The following is a 23,011-nucleotide window of genomic DNA, read 5'->3' on the forward strand; positions in this document are numbered from 1 at the left end:
AATTAAAAAATGCTCTAATTCTCTATTGGTTAGAGAAATGCAAATTAAAACAACTCTGAGGTACCACCTCACACCTTTCAGATTGGCTAACATGACAGAAAAGGAAAATGATAAATGCTGGAGGAGATATGGGAAAACCGGAACACTAATGCATTGTTGATGGAGTTGTGAACATTTCGAAGAACGATTTGGAACTATGCCCAAAGGGCTATAAAATTGTGCATACAATACCACAACAAGGTCTGTATCCCAAAGAGATGTTACCAAAAAAAAGGGAAAAGAACCTATCTGTGCAAAAATATTTATAGCAGTCCTTTTTGTGGTAGCCAAGAATTGGAAATTGAGAGAATGTCCATCAATTAGGAAGTGGCTGAACAAGCTGTGGTATATAAGTGTAATGGAATGTTACTGTACTATAAGAAATGACAAGCAAGATGACTTCAGGAAACCCTGGAAAGACTTACATGAACTGATGAAGAGTGAAAGGAGCAGAACCAGGAGATTACTGTCCATAGTAACAGCAATACTGCACAATGAACAACTGTGAATGACTTAGCTATTCTCGGCAATATAATGACCCATGAAAGTCCCAAAGGACTCATGATGAAAAATGCTATCTGCCTCCAGAGAAAGAACTGATGGCATCTGAATACAGACTGTATCATACTATTTTTCACTTTCCTTCCTTCTTTTATTTTTTTTTTGGCTCAAATTTTCTTCCACAAAATGACTAATATAGAAATGTTTTACATGACTGCACATGTGTAAGTGATAGCAGATTGCTTACACTCTTAGGGAAGGGGAAGGGGAGGGAAGGTAGGATGGAATTTGGAAAAGATGAGGAAATCCAAGAAAAAGTCACCATGGGTCATTTTTCAAGTCCAGGTGAGAATAAGGAGACAGATTCTGAAGACACTGGGTCCAACATAGGAAGCATTCTAGTAAGGGAGAGGCTGCACATCAGGGCAAGTGGAGGTCCCAGACCTATACAAGGGCACCCGCATTCCCATACTGGGACACCACAGTGAGGACAGGTATCAAACGGCATCTTTTTCACCTACTATCCAGTTCTAGGTCACAGATTCAGGGGAAACAAGGAGAGGACCTGCACCCTCTTGCAAATCCCCTGCCCAGTAGTCTCTGGCCCTAGGCAGTGAACCAAGAGAGGAGCAGGTTCAGAATCAAGTAGCAGAAGCAGTGTGGCTCAAATCTCAGAAGCAGAACAGGGTCTCAGTTTCATCTTCCAGCCCAGTTTGAAGCCTGTAGAGGAATAACCAGGGTAGAAATCCCAGGCCAAATAGAAACCTGCAATTCTGTCACTCTAAACCGGCAGAGCTTCTGAGCTGGCTGATAATGGCTGAATCTACTTGTTGTTGCTCAGATCCAAACCCAGGTCAAGAACTTGTAACCTCAGACCAGGGGATGCCGCATCAAATTTTACCCTAGATCAGACTTTGGGAGGTCTGAAAACTTATAGGTCTCCAGCTTAAGCTGTCCCTGAGATACAAGAACAACACAACACTCAATACACCACAATATACCTCTCTTTAGCAACACCACCCAAACTACAAAAAGATAAATTTGGGAAGACATAGATAAATTAATGCAGAGTGAAGTCAACAGAACCAGGAAAACAATGTATACAACAACAATAATGGGTAATGATAAATAACTTAGAAAAAATTAGGAATTTTGATCACTGTAATGACCAACCATGATTTCAGAAAGCCTCATGATAGAACATGTTAGAGAAGTAAAAGACCCAAGAGTGCAGAATAAGACATATTTTCTGTGCATATTTTTGCATATATTTGCATATGTTTTGGACTAAACATGTTTGTAGCAAGGGTTTTATTTTTCTTTCATTCTAAATTGAGTGGGTGTGGGGAGTTGAGGTGAAAGGGAGAGAAAGAAGAGTTTTGCTCAATGAAAAAATACATAATTAGCAAAAAAATAACAGGGAAATGAAGTCAGAACAGGGATAATGAACTGGTAGAACAGAGAAGGGTTAGAGGTTACAATGAGGTTAAAAAGCAGGCAGCTCTGAAATTCAGTTAAGGTGGAACAGTGAAAGGACAGGAGATTGTGAGCAATGAGGGAAAATTGGGAGTTAATAATTTTGAAGATGGAATAGTTTTGCCGTGACATTGAAATCCAAAATATGACCACCTTGGATAGCTAAGATGAAGATATTCTGGTATAGCTGGAGAGAGGGGGGGAGAATGGAAGCATTAGATTTAGATTCAGAGTGACTACGGACAAATCCTGGTTCTTCTACTCATTACCTGGGCAAGTTACTTTGCAGCTCTTGGTTTCAATTTCTCTAAAATGAGGTGTTTGGATTACATATCTATAAAGCCCCTTACAGTTATAAATCTCTATTCCTATAAAACAGAGATAAAAGAGGGTTGAAGAAATGAAGCCACAGTACAAATGGTAGGGCCATCAGTATGAAAACTGAAGTTATCAAAGATAATGAAAAGGGCTGAAATGGAGAAGACAACCATAGAAAGGTGTCTTGAGATTATCCTGCCATTAGATGACAAAGATAAAGATCAGAACAGAAGAAAATGAGATTTGAATCAGTGCCAGGAAGTGGAAGGAGGAAAAAGATGTCAAGGGTGTGTGTGTGTGTGTGTGTGTGAAGGGGTCAGGGGTGGAAGAGGGGGGTTGTTTGGCGAGGTGAAATGGTGGTTAACAGTAAAGATTTCCAGAGGACATATTGAGAAGAAAGGACAAAGGAAAACAGGAACTAAGGAATGTGGAACCGAGATTATTGAAGATGATACAGAGAGAAACGGTACAACAAAGTTATTTTCCCCATATTCTGAATGACATCAATTAGGTGACAGTAAGTTGGAATTTGCTTGCTCTAAGAAAATCGGTAAAAGTTCATAGAACAGACTAGCCCTTCAAGGCAATTTAGAACTGTGTTGTGAAAAGCCTTCACAGAGCACCTTCATTGCTGTCCTCTCTCCCAGATGATTGATCTCATTAGTATCACCTACTTTTTTGAATTCTAATGTTCTGAAAATTGCCTATCTGAATACCCTATGTAGGGTGGTTAGGTGGCACAGTAGAGAGAGTGCCAGGCCTGGAGTCTGGAAGACTCACCTTCCTGAGTTCAAATCTGACTTCAGACACTTACTAGCTGTGTGACCCTGGGAAAGTCACAACCCCATTTGCTTCAGTTTCCTCATCTAAAAAATAAACTGGAGAAGGAAATGGCAAACCACTCTAGCATCTCTGCCAAGAAAACCCCAAATGGGTTCATGACTGAAAATGGCTCATCAATAACATATCACATATGTTGTGATTAAATATTAAATTAATCGAAACACCTCTAGACATCCTGAACAAATAGGATTTTGCGCCACTAAAAGCATTCCCTAAAATAGTTCTTTTGACTTAAGATTTTAAAAGAAAAGGAAACCCAAACCTTAGAAACAAACTTTCAAGAAATAAGAATTTAACATTTCCAACAACTACTCATATTACCAATTTACCTTGAAATATTTCCTTCTCATTCGAGTCATGTTCATTAACATAACTCCAGAATTTATTCCAGTTTTTCCATAGTACGGATGTCTGGCAAAGCGATTATACCAACCAATTCGAGGTTCCTCATGCTCTGGTGCCATGGCAGCAATTTGTGTGGAGTTAAATTTCTTTAGCAGTGACCAAATATCATCAACAGGGCGTAAAAAAAGAATATCAGTGTCAACATATAGTAGTGAGTCAACTTCTTTCAGGATTAACTATAAAGAAAGATATTTGAACAATTAATTACAATTCCTCTTTGCCTGGGGAAAAAAATTGCACTCTTTTCATCACACATAAATTTCAATTATACATTTATACTAGCTCAAAAAAGAATGAAAATTTGCCTCTCAAAAGTTTAATTTTTTCAAAATCTGATTTTTTCCATCCTAACCACCTACTATATGTATATTACAAACTTTTTATTTTAAATGTAGTAACTCTCGATGAAAACAAATATTTTAACAATTGTCTACATCAGTGTTCCAAACTTGTGAGGATAATAGTAAAAAAAAATATAAGCAGTATCATAGATTCAGAAATAGAAAGGACCTCTGAATAGGCCAATTAGTCCAGCCTCCTCACTTTACAAATGTGGAAACTGAGGCCCAACGAGGTTAAGTAACTTCTTCAAGGTTATACTCTGAACTCAGGTCCTCTGATATCCTTTTTTCAGATTAAGACTTTATAACTCATTTGGGATGTTACAGAAAGACCCACAAAAAACAGGGCATCTTCCCCCTTTGCTTTCCTGTATTACTCTCTCCCCCTCGCTGCTCAGGACCAATATAGGAAGTTTCACTGCTCACAGGGGTTAGATGAGATGGAAGTCACTAACTCTATCCCTTCTGGTGATATTAAGGACCATTAGACTTTATCATCTACTGTCCAGATATCCAGTGAACCCAAGGACCTCTGGGCCTCATCATCTGCAATATCAAAACACCCTTGGGAATTCTGGACTTTGCTATCCATTCTTCAGTTAAACTTTCTCTCATGTATTGTCTCCCCCAACTAAGAGTATGAGGTAGTTCCTTGAAAGCAGACTCTATTCTGCTTTTTCTATTTCTGTTCCTAGAGGTGAGCACAATGTTTGCCATTCAGAAAAATTATTTCAGCTTAATAAATGCTTTTTCTTTCATTCATTCATCATTCATTCAAATATCCATAAACTACTAATTTACTAAATCACTAAAATTACTAAAATAAACTATTCAATTTAGAAAATAAAGATCAAAGATTGATCTATCATCACATTCTAGACTTTAAAAGACAAATCATTTCCTCAACTGTAAAATGAGAATATTGGTATCTGACATACAACTTGTGAGGAAATTCCCTTTCCAAACCCTAAAACAGCTGCAGGAGCAGTTTGGGGGCTTACTAAGCTGTTTATAACCCCAATTTTCATTTTGATTTTATTTTAAAAATTCCATTTTTAAGCAATGATATATTGCTAAGTGTTTGTTTAAAGATTGTTACCTACTCAATCAACTGGAAACAAACAGCTTAAAGTTTAAGGCTGAAGAGACAGCAATCAGAAATTAAAAGAATCACTTCAGCACTTCTGGAGTCCCTTTGATAGAATGTTTTTTTCCAAAGATCGGTACTTTTCAACTCCTTATCTGAAAACTAAAGGAACTTTATCCAAGGGCTATCATTCAGGAAAGTATAGATTATTTTACACCGAACTCTGGTTAAATAAGGCCAGAGCAACTTTTAAGAAACGATATTCTTGATACAGGTTATCTTTAGGACATGAAATAGATTACATCAGTAAAAGAATTTTATACTACACAAGAACCAAATGAACTATTAAAAAGTGGGGGAGGGAAAAGATGTGACAGAAAAGAATTAATTCAAGCCAATTTTAGAGTAATACAAAGAATAGAAGTTATAACAAATTTAGTATAAAGTTAAGTGAATTCATGCCAATCACTTTGCAATAAAACACTTCTTAAAACTTTGAGTAAGCCTTTTGCTATTCCCCTTGATGAATGGGAAAAGGGAGGGTATAGTAAGAAGTCTGAAAAGGGATGAGAAAGATCAAGACTAGGTAGGCCAACTTGTTAGTCATATTTTGTCAAGTGGAATAGACTTTGGTCCTAACATGTTTACTGTGTTAATACTTTTAGCTAGGAATCAGAAAGAAATGGAATTTCTTTCTTATTTTATGTACACACACACACACACACACAGAGGCGCGCGCGCGCGCACACACACACACACACACACACACACACCCACAGACTTATGTGTATGTATGTGTATGGTAACCCTATTTTCCATGTCAATATGAAAAGCACTTTCTTTTCTTGACCCTAAGACCTAAGGTTGGCTTTCCTGAGGTACCAACTTTCTTAAACTTTTACTACTTCAGTATTTGGTGCATATGGCAAACCACCAATGCCTAGCCATAGTCAACTCTAATCCGTGTTCTCCCTCAAATTATCCACAGTCAACATGCTGGATGCTTTCCTCTATGTCTCTTTTTACATGGTACAGAGACCAAATGAAGTACATATGCTATCCTTTGCTTTCTATTTTTTTCTTTTCTTTTCAAAGATTAGATCTCCTTGTCTCACTCAGGCTGGAAGTGCAGGAGCTTCTCAAGGGACAGGTCCCACTCAATACCTGGTCCACACAATACATGGACTATTTCTGACCAAGGCCAGATGACCCCTCCTTAGGCAACCTGTTCTTGGGGACTCACCATATTAATGTCAAACGTAGTGAGGCCAACTGACTGACTTAGCCTCCAGATCAGAACTCCTGAATGCAAGAGATCCGCCAGCCTCAGTTTCCCCACGAGTAGAGATTACAGGTATGCATGACTACCCAGGGCCTGTTGCTTTCACTAAACAAAACATCACTCAGTGATATCCTTTATTCTGCTTAAGATCACAGGATCACAAATATGTGGCTAGAAGAACTGAAAGAGACCTTTAGAAGCTATCTAAGTTCAACTCCCTCCTTCTACAAATGAATAAACTGAGGCCAGGTAAGCTTCTCCTATGCAATTCTCTAGTGTTAATTATACTGTGGTCTACTCACATGGACCTAATTTCTGATACTGAATACAATGAAAAATATGCTTTGATCAAAAAAACTGCTCATGAATAGCTTTCTGGCATTGTCTCTTTTAAGAACTTACTGGTAAAAACAATCTCTGTGAAGCACATGGTTTAAATAGTTTTTTCCATTCTGCTGCATTCTCAGTTGGAAAAGTTATTGGATAGATAGTATAATTAAATGTCTGTAGAAATTTCCAGCCATTGAGCTAAGATAAAAACAACAAAGGGGAAAAAATAGTTTAGTCCTCTGCTTTTTTTTTAATCAGATCAATGAATCAACAAGCATTTATCAAGCACCAAGTATATACAATACACTATGCTAGACACGGGAAACATAAAGACAAAAGTAAAACAGTTCAATATCAAACCTCCTCAAATGAATCTATACTTTTAAAGGAACTAGAGAGGTAATTTTAAAAATAAAAACTGTATCATTTATGTTGTGTTATTTGGCAGAAATTAGATTATAACTCTCTATTGCTTGTTTTTATTCAGTTTTTTAATGTTATACTATCCATAAGACATTAATGAAGAATTTAAGCAGATGCTTTCTTAAGTATGTAATTTTTGATGTCATAAAATAAGTTCATACTCAATATCCATTTAGAAGTGGTAAAAAAGAAAATCACCAATTTCTGAAGAATAAGAATACGGTAAGATATACTTAAGATAAACTATTCTGAACACAATCAATTAGCAAACTTTTATTAAGCACCAAGTGCAAACAAGGCATTATACTAGGTGTAAGGGATATAAAGACAAAATTGAAACTATCCATGACCTCTCAAAGAGTTTACATTCTATTGGGGGGCAGGCAGAGACAACTCATAAAAACATAAGTACATGCGACATAAATTAAAAGATGATTGTGAGAAGGGAACTGGCAGCTGGAGATACCAGAAAAGATTTCATCTAACAGATGGTGATTAAGAAGTTCAATCCAGGCATGAAGAACAGCCAGTGCAAAAACATCGAGATGGGAAATGTAGAATTGTGTGTAGTACCAGGAAAAAGGTGAGTTTGGCTAGACTGTGAGGAAAGGAGAAAAGTATAATAAGGCTGGAAAAATGAATTGTGCCAGGTTGTGAAGGGTTTTAAATGCTAACTATAAAAAGAGATGTTTTTAGTTAAGCCTGTAAGTAAACAAGAGTATTAGAGTTTATTGAAAAAGGGAGTGACATGGTTAGATCTGCACTTAAGGGTTAGCACTCACATCAGTGGTGTCAAACTTAAATAGAAACAGACCGCTGAGGGCCACATATTGGCCCACAGGCCCTGAGTTTGACACCTACGACTTATACAACTAGGCAGTGGATAGACTAATGCAAGACTATACTGCAATCTTGCGGTTTCTTATAAAAGAATCTTTTATTAAAATTTAAAATATTTGTTAATTCATTTAAAATAATAACAAACCCTCTACATGTTAGCATAAATAACATTTTAATGAAAAATAACTATATCAAAACAAAAAAAAGAGTGAGAAGATTGGCATTTTTTAATATATTTTAATGAGTCTCTTTAATTTCCTGATAAATAGAAGATAGCAAGATTTTCATATCTGTTTCATCATTCAATCAGTTGGATTAAGTTGTTTTGATTGAAGTATATGAAGAAAATCTGACCTCAGATACATACTCAGGTATGTAGTTGGAAAGGAGAGAGGGTATTTCAATATATAATTAACATGTTACCATAATTATAGAAATTGCAAACAATTTTTCTTGACTAATTGTAAAAACACCCCAAGTGCCTCTTAGTATTGAAGATAATCATAATGAATAATAATTAACTCTGTAGAGATACAAAGTGCCAATTAAAAGAGTTATAATTGGTGAAATTCCACCTAAACCAATTTGTATTATATCATTCAGCTGGCCAAATACGCCCATATCAATTCTATTCTCTACTGATGCAATTAAAATTTCAACTGGTCAGGTCAGCAACATGGACAATCATAAACTTATTCTATTAATTCCATAATAGTGCATTAATTAGAATCCACAAGGAATTTAAGCACAGGCACTAGATAGTGACAATATATTTTTACATTTTTTAGTCTTACATATTTTGAGAATCATTTTGAGTTCCCTGGCACAGTGAAGGAAAAAATACTATAAAAGTTCCAAGTGTTACTGGGTCCAATCCTGTAACTAACTAAACTTGTTGCCTTTTAGGTAAATTCGCGATTTTTCAGAACACTATGGTACCAATTAGTATACTGATCCAGTGTCCTGAAAGAATTATCATCATGAATACCTAATAATAAATGACAAATAATCATTATTATGGCAATACAAAATTTCATTTAACTCAAAAATAATAATTTGCCACTCTGGAGTGGATAGCATTTTTTCATCATCAAGTCCTTTGGAACTGTCTTACATCACTGTATTGATCAGAGTAGCTAAGTCTTTCAAAGTTGTTAATCATTACAATATTACTGCTACAACATCTTCCTGGTTGTGATCACTTCACTTTACATTAGTTCATTTAAGTCTTCCAATGTTTTTCTGAAACCATCCCCATTATCATGGCTTATAGAACAATATTACTCCATCATAATCATATGTCACAACTTGTCCAGCTGTCCCCCAATTGATGAGCATCCCCTCAATTTCCAATTTTTTGCTACCACAAAATGCTACACATAGATCCTTTACATTTTTCTTTGATCTCTTTGGGGGATAGACCTAATCCTAGCAGTCATATTGCTTGGTCAAAGTTATGCACAGTTTTATAGCCCTTTGAGCATAATTCTAAATTGTCCTCCAGAATGGCTGGACTAGTTTACAATTCCATCAACAGCTCATTAGTGTACCTATTTTCCCTCATCCCTTCCAGTACTTATCATTTATGATAGGTATGAGGGGGTGTAATGGTAATCAAGGAGGTGATTTTTGCTGTTCTTCTCTTAAGTGTCTTTAATGATTCTTGCTTTTCAAATGTAATGGTCAGCAAAATAGGATTTTTCACTGTTCTTTGTTTGAGTGCTTCTCAGCACTGAGGTAATCAAGTGCCCCAGGGCCCTGAGATGGGTATATAAGATCCAAGCTTGGCATTTGACTTTTGGGGCACACTCAGGGAAGGAGTGTTGAGACTCTGAGCAAGCCATAACTGCTCCCCAGCTTTGTAACCCAGACAGGTAAGATGTTGATGCTTCTGTGGTAAACTATAAATTGAATCAGACAAGGTCTGTCTGTTAATGTTGGTAATTTGTTTGTATTTGCCTTGAAGTTCAGGGGACTGATCTTTTCCCCCTGAACTAAGTGAATGATATATGTATGCTTGACTAAACTGAGATTATTAACCCCTTAAAGTTACTTTCCCTAGAAAAGCAGATCAAAGAACCTGTGTTGGCAGTCCTTCTGTATGCTGGTGTTATTGGTCTTACACAACCCTACAGCAGCTGCTAGACACATTGTTGCTACAGGTGGTACCTCAGAATTCTTTTAATTTGCATTTCTCTTATCATTTGTGACTCAGTGAATTTTTTCATATGATTATAGGTAGCTTTCATATGATCTATAGGAAGATTTGTTCTTCTGAAAACTGCCTTCAGTTCGGATATCCTCAGAAGAGGATACCCTTCAACCATTTACCAATTAAAGAATAGCTCTTGTTTTTATAAATTTTACTCAGTTCCTTATATATTTGAGAAATGAGGCCTTTAACAGAGAAATTACAGATGGTATTTTTTTTTTTAGCAAAATGCAGTTTCCCTGATTATCTGTTAATTAGGTCTATTTTGGCTTCTGCTTTGTCCAAGAACATGACTGCTATCCCTGCTTTTTTTTTTTTTACTTCAACTGAACCAGAATAGATTCTGTTCTAGACCTTTATTTTAACACCATGTCTTTCTGTTTTAAGCGTGTCACTTGTAAATAACATATTCTTGGATTCTGGTTTCTAATCCATTATGCTATCTGTTTCCATTTTATAGATTAACCCATCCAATTCACATTCATGGTTATGATTACTAATTTTTATTAATTACTAATCTCCCTCCATCCCATTATCTTCTGTTTATTCTTTTCTTTTTCTTTTTATCCTGTCCTTCCTCAAAAGTCTGCTTTGCTTCTGACCCTACCTCCTTTAATCTGCCCTCTCTTTTATCATTCTCCCCCAACCTCCACCTTTCTCTAATCCTCTTCCTCTCCTATCTCCCTGTTGGGTAATCCCATTTCCCTGTTGGGTAATATAGATTTCTATACTCAACTGAGTGTGCATATATGTTCTTCTTTCTTTGAACCAATTCCAGTGAGAGGTGAGAGTGTCTTTAACCATTGCCTGTCATCACCCTCCCATCTACCCACCCACTTTAAAAATTATTCTTTTTGATTTGGATTGACTCTCTTTCCCCACTATTTCTCCCTTTTAGAGAGCACTGAAGAAGTGGCTTGAACTCTATACAGAATGAATGTTCTCCTTGTATTGAAGTTGAGTATGTTTGTCTGGTTTTTATATTTTTGTCTGGTTGGTTTTGATGTGTTGCGGTTTAATATGAAAGCCACTCAGAAGAGAGACTACTATCAAGGTAGTCTCTTGCTCCTTTAACTTTCAGAGGGCAGCCTCACTCCTGAGTGCTGAGATGACAAGCAAAGCCTAATACTGCTACTATCACACAAAGTATACTTGGAGAAGAAGAAAAAAAAAGTCACTTTCTTGCACAGACAGCAATCACTAGAAAGTCTTTTTCCTAGGATTCCCAGTATCATATTAAAGAAAAAGTGAAAAGGTTTAGTTTTAACCCCATTTGGTTAGCAGTAGTGTTTGGATTCTAGCTAGTCTCGGGTGTGGTCTGAGAAGGGAGAAGGAGGGTGTAACCTTTTAGAAACATTAATCTTTTAGGTGAGAAAATTTTCACCATTCTAACTCTCTCTTTTCCCCTTTTCTCAGTGAATCCTTCTTTCTCACCTCTTCTTAGGCATTATGTATAGGAATGCAAGCAGTTTAATCTTGCTAAGGCCCTTAAGGTTTTTTTTTTCATGTTTATCTTTTTATGCTTCTCTTGAGAATGTGTTTGTCAAATTTTCTATTCAGCTCTGGTCTTTTCATTACAAATGACTGAAAGTCCTCTATTTCATTAAATATCAATTTGTTCCCCCTGAAGTTTTTCTGAGTGGTTATTCACGGTTGTAATCCTTAGCTCCTTTACGTTCTGGAATATCACATTTCAAGCCCTCTAAAACTTTAATGTAGAAGCTGGCAGATCTTGTATTATTCTGACTTGGCTTCACAATATCTGAATTGTTTCTTTCTGGATGCTTGCAATATTTTCTCTGTGATCTCAGAACTCTGGAATTTGGCTATAATATTGCTGGGAATTTTCATTTTGGGGGGTCTTTTTCAGGAGGAAATGGATTCTTTCAATTTCTATTTTTCCCTCTGGATCTAAGATATTAGGACAGTTTTCCTTTATAATTTCTTTAAGTATGAAGTCTAAGGTCTCTTTTTAAAAATCATAGCTTTCAGGTAGTCTAATTATTCTTAAATTCTCTCTCCTTGATCTATTTTCCATGTCATTTGTTTTTCCAATGAGATATTTCACATTTTCTTCTATTTTTTCATTCCACTTGGTCCAATTCTCATTTTAAAGGAATTGTGTTCTTCAGTGAACTTTTTGTACCTGTTTGTCTATTGGCAATTCTACTTTTTAAGGAGCTCTTTTCTTCAGTGAATTTTTGTACCTCTTTTATCATTAGGCAATTCTGTTTTTTAAGATGTTATCTTCAGATTTTTTTTAATCTCTTTTTACCAAGTGTTAATTCTCTTTTCATAATTTTCTTGCATCACATTTCTTTTCCCATTTTTTCCTCTACCACTCTCATCTCTTTCTTCCTGGGCTTCTATCCAATTGGGACTTTTTTTTTTTGAGGCTTTGCATGTAGGCATTTTGATTTCTGAGTTTATGGCAGTCTTCCCTGCAACCAATAGTAGCTTTTCATGGTCAAGTTTTGTTGTTGTTGGTTGCTCATTTTTCCAGCCTATTTCTTGACACTTAGCTTTATGGTTTATTTTATAAAAACCTAAAATGCTCAGCTTTAATGTATAAAAACCTAAAATCCTTCGATTAACATTCTGAAAGAAAAGTTCATAAAAAACTATAGAGAAATGGAAATGGGAAGCTCTGATGTAAGAAATTTAAAATGTAAAACCTCAGCAATCCAGATTCTATTAGTTCATAATTTGGCTTTACTTTTGCTAAGCAAAATATTTTTCTTCACAAAAAAATGCAAGCTGTCAATGCAAAAAGTATTTCATAAATTTAATATAAATAATGAAAAAACATTGTTTTCTGGCATCATTAGGAATTTTACACATTTCCTTTTATATTATCCTAATTATAAACAATTATTATTTGTTACATTAAAACATAATTTTAAAGGATTTCTCCTAGACAATTCTTGTTCATCTAATTTGATAATGTCTTAAATAATAAAGTTATACTCTGTTTAACTATTTTTAATTTGGCTTTCTCTAGTCTCCGAAGTTTTCAACTCTATGATTCAACAACAACATGTGATCAAAATTTTTTTCTCAGATAAACTTCTACTTTTCAATAAGTTTTAATTCAGTGCTCATAAACCAACCATCATGTACTTATTAAGCACTTGCTATTAAATGCAATGTAGTATCACTAACATAGCATTACTATCTAAAAAGCTTCAACTATTCTTTATACCAACATATTTACTATATGTATGTAATAAAATAATCCTGTCCCAAATACCTACTATGTTTGTGAAGCTGTGGTGCAATTGATCTTCAGCAAAAATGTGAAACTGAAGAGGTTGGATGCTGAAAATAATAGCTGATTTTATCATAGTTACAGTCTCCTCCAGTCGTTCACCACAGGCTACCACGGCTAGGTGCATTGTCTCAGAGGACTGTGTTTTCATCAGTTTATACCTAATGATAAAGAGAACATTTTAAGTTGTAAAACTTTCAATATAGCTTTAGAATATTAGCATAATTTAGCATATGAATTACTCCATAATAAACAATGAAACATCACTGAAATTGACTACTTAGCCATCATGGTTTGTCCTTCTCAAAGAAGACCATTACATCAAGAAGATGATGCTATGACTTTCAAATGAATTGCATTTAAGTGAGGGAGGGCTGTGCAAAGTCACCAGCCTCACTTTCACCTATGGAGACATCTGGGTCCAATGGCCAGATATAGGTCAGGACAACTGGAGATGGCCTACAAGGCAGTGGGAGACCTTAGCCTGTTTAAGGTAAGTTCTAAGTTTTCATTTAGACTGAGGCAATGCCCATTCAGGGATGGCCTCTTTAATGCAAAAAAAAAAAAAAAAAAAAAAAAAAACAAAAACCAAAAAAAAAAACCCCATCAAACCGGGAGGGGAAGATCCTCAGGGTTTCTGGCCAAAAGAGAAACAATTACTATTTATATTCAGTCTGAGCCAACAGGGCCCAAATAATAACCATTAAATGGTGCTTGGGAAGGGACTTATTGTAGGCCAATCCATGAGAACCAGAGTGAATTGGGTTTAAGGCATGGTCTTTAAGAAAGAAATGTAGCCAGTAAAACCCAAGATATCTAGGTAGGCTTCAGACTTCAAAATTTACCTTTCTTTCATGATACCTCATGTAGAGAGAGGAGAGCAGAGAAAAGAAGTGGAGAGGAGTTGATTTGCCAAACTGAAATTGGCACTGCCTCAGTCAGTAAGAATTTAACTTAAAAGTTTGGGTTCAGAGTTAATGTAAATAGTAATTGTTTCTCTTATGGCCAGAAACCCTAAGGGTCTTCCCCTCCCAGTTTGATTTTTTTTTTTTTTTGCATTAAAGAGGCCATCCCCCTCATTCACTTCTTAAACTGCCCTAATCACTGAATGGTTGGGCATTGTCTCAAAGTGAGAATTTAACTTAAAAGACCTTAAACAGGCTGAGGTCTCCCACTGCCTTGTAGGCCATCTCCAGTTGTCCTGACCTACATCAGTCACTGGACCCAGATGTCTCCATTGGAGAAAGTGAGGCTGGTGACTTTGCACAGCCCTCCCTCACTTAAATCCAATTCATTTGCCAGTCATGGCATAATCTTCCTGATGTCATGGTCCTACCACAACCACAACCCACACAACTGAAAGTGAAAGACAAAATCAGAAGAATTTAAGATTATGAGTTAATGCAAAAACAAAGAAAACAGAGCCAGAAGAATATACACAATAACTACAATAATGTAAACAAAACTAAAAGGCAATGTAGTACAGTGGACAGGGTTCAAGACCTGGAGTCAAGGACCTAGACTTAACTCCTGATTCTACCGCTTATTACCTATGTGACTTTGGGCAAATCACTTATCCTATGTGCCTCGGTATCTTCATTTGTAAAATGAGGGGTTTGGATTAGATGGCTTTTGATGTCTCTTCTTGTTCTACATCTATAATTCTATGACTTTATGCAGCTGAACACTGATTAATTGCAATAACCAATCTTGGTCCTAGAGAATAAATGGTGAAACATACTTCTTTCCTCCCAGCAGAGAGGGAAGGGAACAACTGTTGTACCAGAAGCGAGCGAGACACACCACAGAGTATAAGTTTTAAGTGGAGAATTTATTAGCCGGCGGCCATCGGGGTACGGCACCACAAATCAATGGCAAATGTGTTGGGGTGATGGCTTGGCTTATATAGGATATGGGGGTACAGAGTAGGGGGGAAGAGGAACAAAGGTCCTGGCTGATCAAAAGATTCAGTCAGGTTATCGTACTAGTGGGATAATCTCATTTACATTCCTTGGTGGAGTCACAGAGTCCCAGGGATATCTCCCAGGAAGGGTCTATCAAGTTATCTCTTAGTGGGATGGTCCTATCTATTGACATTCCAGGAAGGAACCAAGGAGTTTCAGGGATATCTGCTAGACAGGATCTGCCAGGTTATCTCTCAGTGGGATGGTCCTATCTATTGACATTTCAGGAAGGAGCCATGGAGTCCCAGGGGGTTTGCTAAATACCAAAGATATCTGAATCCATTCTTTCTGGGGGGGCTTGTCAGTAGCTAGGGGTTACTCAGGGGTTCCTAATTTTCCTTGTATTACACAACAACTACAAAACTTTCTACATTTGGTCATATATGGGCATTTTTTATTAACTGTTTTGCTTTGTTACAAGGAAAGACTGAGTGAGGAAAGGTGGTATAATCAGAAATATGCCCTGTTACAAAATTTAGCTATATTGCTCCATACACTTAAAAACAATACTATTCAATTACATGTACACCCCGAATCAAATATAAACATTGCTTGCATCCGAAATTGAAGCATGAAAATTTAAAGTAAGATCAGTTTTCTTTATATATATTTCCTTTATATTACTGACATTATCTCAAATCTCTGATTAAGAAAAAAAAGTGATCCTTCTCACTGAGGCCAAACCCTCTACATAAAGGTATGGGAAGGGAATATGTGTCTTCTATATGCCAGGCATTGTGCTGAGTGCTTTTAAAAACAATATCTCATTTCATCCTAACAACAATCCTTCAAGAAAGCTTCTATTACCTTAATTTTACAGTTGAGGAAACTGAAGCAAACAGAGGTTAATTGACTTGTCCAGGATCAGACAGCTAGTAAGTGTCTGAGGCTGGATTTGAACTCAAATCTTCCTGATTCCAAGCCCAGCACTCCATCCATTCCACTATAAGCTGCTCCTAAAGAACCATTAATTTCAATATCACATAAGCTTTGTGCAAAATGAGGAAACAAAGAATCCCACACCACTAATTCTATGGTAAAAATATGGTCTTGAAAACTAAAGCAAGAAGATATAGAGGAATTCTATTCAAAATAACTATCAAATCTATAAAATATTGTGGAATCTATACTAAGACATATAGACACATATGAATACAACTACATAATATCATTAAAGAAATAAAAACAAACCCAGATAATTAGGTGTATGAATTGCTCATTCCCACAATGAGCCAATATAATAAAAATGACAATGCCTGAATTAGTTTATTCAGTGATATATCAATAAAAATATTAAAGGATTACTTTATAGAGCTAGAAAAAATGTGATTCATTTGGAGAAATAAGAGGCCAATAATCTCAATGGAAGTAATGAATGAAAGTGAACGGGGGGCCAAACAGTACCAGATTTCAAACTATACTACAAAGCATCAAATCAAGTTGCTAATTGTCTCAACTAGTTTTAAGTTGATTCTCTGGGGTTCTCTAGGTATTATACATCATATCATTTGTGAAGACTGATAGTTTTACTTCCTTATTGCTTAGTTTTATTTCTCCAGTTATTTTTCCTTGTCTTATTGCTATAGTAGCATTTCTAATATAGTATTGAACAATAGTGATGATATTGGACATCCTTGCTCCACCCCTAATGTTACTGGGAAGACTTCTAATTTATCCCCAGTACAGACAATGCTTGTTCTTAGTTTTAGACTGAGAAAAGTTCCATTGATTCCTATGCTTTCTAGTATTTTTAATAGTTTGTCAACATTTTGTCAAAAGTTTTCTCTTTACCTATTGAGATAATTATATGGGTTTTTTTTGTTATAGTCAATTATGCTGTTAGTTTTCCTAATATTGAACCAGCCCTACATTACTGGTATGAATCCCATTTGGTCAGAGTGTATGATCTTGGTGGTATATTGCTGTAATCTCCTTGCCAGTATTTTCTTTGAAATTTCTGCATAAATATTCATTAGGAAAATTGGTCTATGATTTTCTTTGTCATTGTTCTCCCTGGTTTAGGCATCAAAACCATATTTATGTCACAGAAGGAATTTGGTAGGACTCTATCATTTTTTCCAATAGTTTATACAGCATTTGAATTAATTGTTCTTTAAATGTTTGGTAGCATTCACTTGTAAACCCAGTAAGAATGCTTGAAAATCCTCAATCCTTCAGTTATGTCTGACTCTTCATGACCTTCTTTGGGGTTTTCTTGGCAAAGACACTAGAATCGTCTGCCATTTCCTTCTCCAGCTCATTTTGCAGATGAGGAACTGAGGCAAACAGGGTTAAGTGACTTGTCCAGGGTCACAGATCTAGTAAGTGTCAGACTGGATTTTAACTCATGAAGATGAGTCTTTCTGACTCTAAGCTCAGCACCATGACACCCAGCTACCCCCAAGCCCATTTTTCCCTGAAAGATTATACTCAGCTTTGCTGGGTAGATTATTTTTGATTGTAATCCTAGATCCTTTGCCTTATGAACTATCACATTTAAGCCTTCTGCTCCTTTAAAATGGTATCTGCTAAATTTTGTGTGATCCTGATTGTGGCCCTACAATATCTGAATTGATCCTTTTTTGTTGCTTGTAGTATTTTCTCTTTGACCTGGAGCTCTGGAATTCAGCTATAAAATTTCTGGGAATTTAATTCTGGATCTGTTTCAGGAGGTGATCAGTGGATTCTTTCCATTTCTGTTTTACCTCCTGGTTCTAGAATATTGAGGCAGTTTTTCTTAATAATTTCTTGAAATATGATCCCTAGGATCTTTCTATGATCACAGCTTTCAGGTAATCCAACAATTATTTTTTATATTTGACCTACTCTACTTTTTAAGGAGTTATTTTCTTCAGTGAATTTTTATATGTATTTTTCCATTTGGTCAACTCTGGTTTTTAAGTTATTGTCTTTTTTAGTATTTTGGCACCTCTTTTACCAAGCTGTTAATTGTCCTTTCATAATTTTTTCCCTTTGTTTTCATATCTTTATGTAAGTTTTCCTCTACCACTCATTCTACTTTGAAAGTAATTTTTTAGTTCTTCTCTATGAATGACTGAGCTATTCTGAGTAATAAGATCATACATATCAACTCTGAAGAACTTAAGAGGGAAGATACTATCCACATCTAGAGAAAGAAAGGATAGATGGACATATGTACTACATATACGTATGGTTCCACATATATAGCTACATCTAATGTTGGAAATCTCTAATGTGGGATTGGGAGGGAAGAAGACAACCTGTAACTTAAAATGCAACAAAAAAGATTAAGAAAAAAATTAAACAAGAATTCCTGGAAGAGATTAAGCACTCAATTCTAGTTAAAACCGGCTTCTGATAAGGTAGTTATGTTTCTACCTTCTTCATCCTGAGTAGGCTTTCTTGGTCAATTTTTTTGATTTATACAAATTTTTTTCTAAAATTTTTATTAATTTTGAACTTAAATACAAAAAACAAAAACAAAAAAAGAAAATTTCCAAATACACAGCACAATATAAAAAGAGGATTCAATATTAAAACCATGAAGTTCTACATCAGACTGTTTATTTTTTTAAAAAATGTAATACTACACATTGTTTTCAAAGCTACCATGCTTTTCTGTGCTTCCTTCCAAGTTTTTTTTTTTCTGCTGTGTTTTTTTTTATTATATTTTTATCCCTCTCCCCCCACCCAGCCCTAGAGAAGGCTACCATTAAGACACAAATGTGTGTGTGTGTGTGTTTGTGTGTGTATAAAACCATACTATACATTCTTCTGTTATTAGTTCTTTCTCTGGATCACATCATCCTTCATAGGTCCTTTTGTACTTGATTTGAGCATTTATGATACTCAAAATGACAGCTGTTCAAGGCTGTTCTTAAAACAATATTACTATAACTGTGTACGACATTCCCTTGGTTCAGCTCATTCATTTTTCATTATTTCATACAAGTCTTTCTAGGTTATTCTAAAAATCAACCAGCTCATCATATTTTATAACACAGTAGCATTCCATCACAATCATATACCACAACCTGTTTAGCCATTCCCCAATTAACAAGCATTCCCTCAATTTCTAGTTCTTTGTCACCACTAAGAAAGCTGTTAATTAGAACATATAAGGTCTTTTCCTTTTCCCCAAAACACCTTGGGGAAAAGACCTAATACTGGTATTGCTGGGTCAAAGGATATAAACAGTTTTATAACTCTGGGCATAATTCCAGATGGTTTTCCAAAATGGTTGGATAAGTTCACAGTTCTACCAACAATGAATTAGTGTCCCAAATTTTCCATAGCCTCTCCAACATTTGTCATTTTCCCCTTCTATAATTTTTGAGTCTTTTATCTGAAAAACTGTCTATAAAAATTTCTCCTAATTTTCTGCTTTCCTTCTAATCTTGGCTACATTGGTTTTATTTGTCCAAAACCTTTTTAATTTAATGTAATCAAAATTTCCATTGTACATCTCACAATGCTATCTCTTGTTTATTCATAAATTCTTCTCTTATCCATAGTCTGATAGGTAATATGGTCTTCTAATTTTCTTATAGTATCTCCCTTTATATTTGATCATGTATTCATTTTGACCTTATCTTGGTAAATGGTGTAAAATATTAGCCTATACCAAATTTCTGTCAGATTGCTTTCCAGCTTTCCCAACAATTTTTAACAAATAATGAATTCTTATCCCCAAAGCTTAAATCTTTACATATATCAACGAATAAAATAGAGAAACCTTTGATTAATTTGATGGAAAAAAAAAGAAAACCAAATTACCAGTATCAAAAATGAAAAGGAAGAATTCACCAGCAATGAACAGGAAACTAAAACAATAATTAGAAACTATTTTGCCCAACTGTATCCCAATAAATTTGACAATCTCAGTGAAATGGATGAATATTTACAAAAATATAAATTGCCCAGATTAACAGAAGAAGTAGTAAAATACTTAAATAACCCAACTCAGAAAAAGAAATTGAACAAGCCACCAATGAACTACCTAGGAAAAAATCTCCAGGACCAGATGGATTTATAGGTGAATTCTATCAAACATTTAAAGAACAATTAATTCCAATACTATATAGACTATTTGGGAAAATAGGTGATAAAATAGTCCTACCAAATTCTTTTTTAAATGATACACATATGGTACTGGTACTAAATTAGGGAGAGTCAAAAGAGAGAAAGAAAATTTATAGACCAATTTCCCTAGTAAATACAGGTGCAAAAATTTTAAGTAAAATATTAGCGAAAAGATTACAGCAATTTATCATGAAAATAATACACTATGACCAGGTAGGATTTATATCAGGAATGCAGCACTAGTTCAGTATTAGGAAACCATATCAATAACAAAGCCAACAAAAATCCTATGATTATCTCACTAAGTGCAGAAAAAGCTTTTGACAAAATACAACCTACATTCCTATTAAAAACGCTAAAAAACGCATGAACAAAAGGAGCTTTCCTTAAAGTGATAAGTAGTATCTACCTAAAACCATCAGCAAGTATTATCTGTAATGGAGATAAGCTAAAAGCCTTCTCAATAAGTTCAGGGGTGAAGCAAGGATGCCCATGGGGGGGAGCTAGGTGGCGCAGTGAGTAGAACATCGGCCGTGGAGTCAGGAGGACCCGAGTTCAAATCCGGCCTCAGATACTTGACACATGTACTAGTTGTGTGACCTTGGGCAAGTCACTTAATCCCAATTACCCTGCCAAAAAAACAAACGAACAAAAAAAGATGCCCATCATTCACACTATTATTCAATATTGTGTTAGAAATGCTAGCTATAGCAACAAGAAATAAGAGAAGAAAAAGAAACTGAAGGAATTAAAATAGGCAATGAGGAAACGAAACAATTACTCTTTGCAGATGATATGATGGTATACTTAGAGATTCCTAGAGGATCAACTAAATAACTCATTGAAATAATTAACAAAATCATAAAGTTGCATAATATACCCACATAAATCATCAGCATATCTATATATTACCAACCAAGTCCAGCAGCAAGAGATAGAAGGAGAAATTCCTTTTAAAATAACTGTAAACAATATAAAATATTTGGGAATTTACCTGCCAAGACAAACCCAGGAATTATAAGTACACAATTATAAAACATTTTTTATACAAATAAAGTCAGATCAAAACAAACAGAAAAATATTGCTTGCCCATGAATAGGTCGAGCCAATATGGTAAAAATGAAAATTCTACTAAAATCAATTTGCTTATTTGGTGCCATCACAAGAAAACTATCAAAAATTATTTTATAGAGCTAGAAAAAAAAGAATAACAAAACTCATCTGGAAGAACAAAAGGTCAAGAATATCAAGGGAACTATTGGGGGAAAAATGCAAAGTAATGTGGCCTAACTATATCAGATCTCAAACTGTATTATAAAGTGGTAATTAGCAAAACAATCTGGTACAGGCTAAGAAAAAGAATGGTCAGTTAGTGAAATAGATGAGGTACACAATACACAGTAGTAAATGACCACAGAAATCTAGTGTTTGATAAGCTCAAATATGGGACAAGAATTAATTATCTGATAAAGACTGCTGGGAAAACTGGAAAGTGGTTTGGCAGAAACTAGGTACAGACCAACATTTCACACCATATACAAGGTCAAAATGGGTAGATGATTTAGACATAAAGGGTGGTATCTTAAGAAAATGTGGGGAGCATGGAATAGTTTATCTGTCAGATCTATGGCTAAGGGAAGAATTTATGAACAAACAAGAGACAGAGAATTATGGCAAATAAAAAGGATTATCTTGATTACATTAAATTAAAATTTTTGCACAAACAAAACCAATGCAGTCAATATCACAAGGGAAGCAAAAAACTGGAAGAAAAAATTTTAAAATGAGTTTCTCTGATAAAGGCCTCATCTCGCAAATATATTCAGAACTGAGTCAAATTTTTAAAAAAATGAATCATTCCTCAATTGATAAATGGCCAAAGGATAAGAACAGGCAGTTTTCAGAAGAAAAAATCAGTTATCTATAGTCAAATGCTCTAAATCACTATTGAGTAGAGCAATGCAAATTGAAACAACTCTGAGGTACCACCTTGCACCTATCAAATTGACTAATATGACAGAAAACGAAAATGATAAATGTTGGAGGGGATGTGGAAAAATGTGGACAGTCTTAATAATGCACTCTAGGTGGAATTATGAACTGATCCAACCATTCTGAAGAGTAATTTGGAATGATGCCCAAAGGGCTATCAAACTGTGCATGCCCTTTGATCCAGCAATCCCACTGCTAGGTCTATATCCCAAAGAGATTTTAAAAAAGGGAGGGGGTAGAAGGGACCTACATGTAAAAAATTATTTATAGCAGCTCTTTTTGTGGTGGCAATGAACTGGAAATTGAAGAGATGCCCATCAATTGGGGAATGGCTGAACAAATTGTGGTATGTGACTATGATGGAATATTATTGTACTATAAGACATGGCAAGGAGGGTAGTTTCAGAAATACCTGGGAAGACTTATATGAACTGATGCAAAGTAAAGTGAGGAGAGCCAGGAGAACAATGCACAGAGTAGCAGCAATACTGTATGATGATCAACCATGAATGTCTTAGGTATTCTCAGCAATACAATGATCCAAAACAATTCTTAAGCACTTAGGATATAAAATGCTATCCACCTCCAGAGAAAAAACTGATGGACTCTGAATGCAGATTAAAAC

At 35.4% G+C, this 23,011-nt stretch overlaps 1 protein-coding gene across 2 annotated transcripts in view; it reads right to left on the minus strand.

The window, feature by feature from the left end:
- Positions 1-23,011, minus strand: part of GXYLT1 (glucoside xylosyltransferase 1) — an 82,552-nt gene that overhangs the window by 26,410 nt on the left and 33,131 nt on the right. For both annotated transcript variants that reach the window (XM_036761824.1, XM_036761823.1), the window contains 3 exons: positions 13,352-13,526; positions 6,695-6,820; positions 3,507-3,758 (listed from right to left, as the gene is read on the minus strand). In XM_036761824.1, the coding sequence (XP_036617719.1) occupies positions 3,507-3,758; positions 6,695-6,820; positions 13,352-13,526 (553 nt within the window). The remainder of the gene's footprint in view (positions 1-3,506; positions 3,759-6,694; positions 6,821-13,351; positions 13,527-23,011) is intronic.

This window comes from Trichosurus vulpecula, chromosome 5 (genome assembly GCF_011100635.1).
Source record: "Trichosurus vulpecula isolate mTriVul1 chromosome 5, mTriVul1.pri, whole genome shotgun sequence".
Lineage (NCBI taxonomy): Eukaryota > Metazoa > Chordata > Mammalia > Diprotodontia > Phalangeridae > Trichosurus > Trichosurus vulpecula.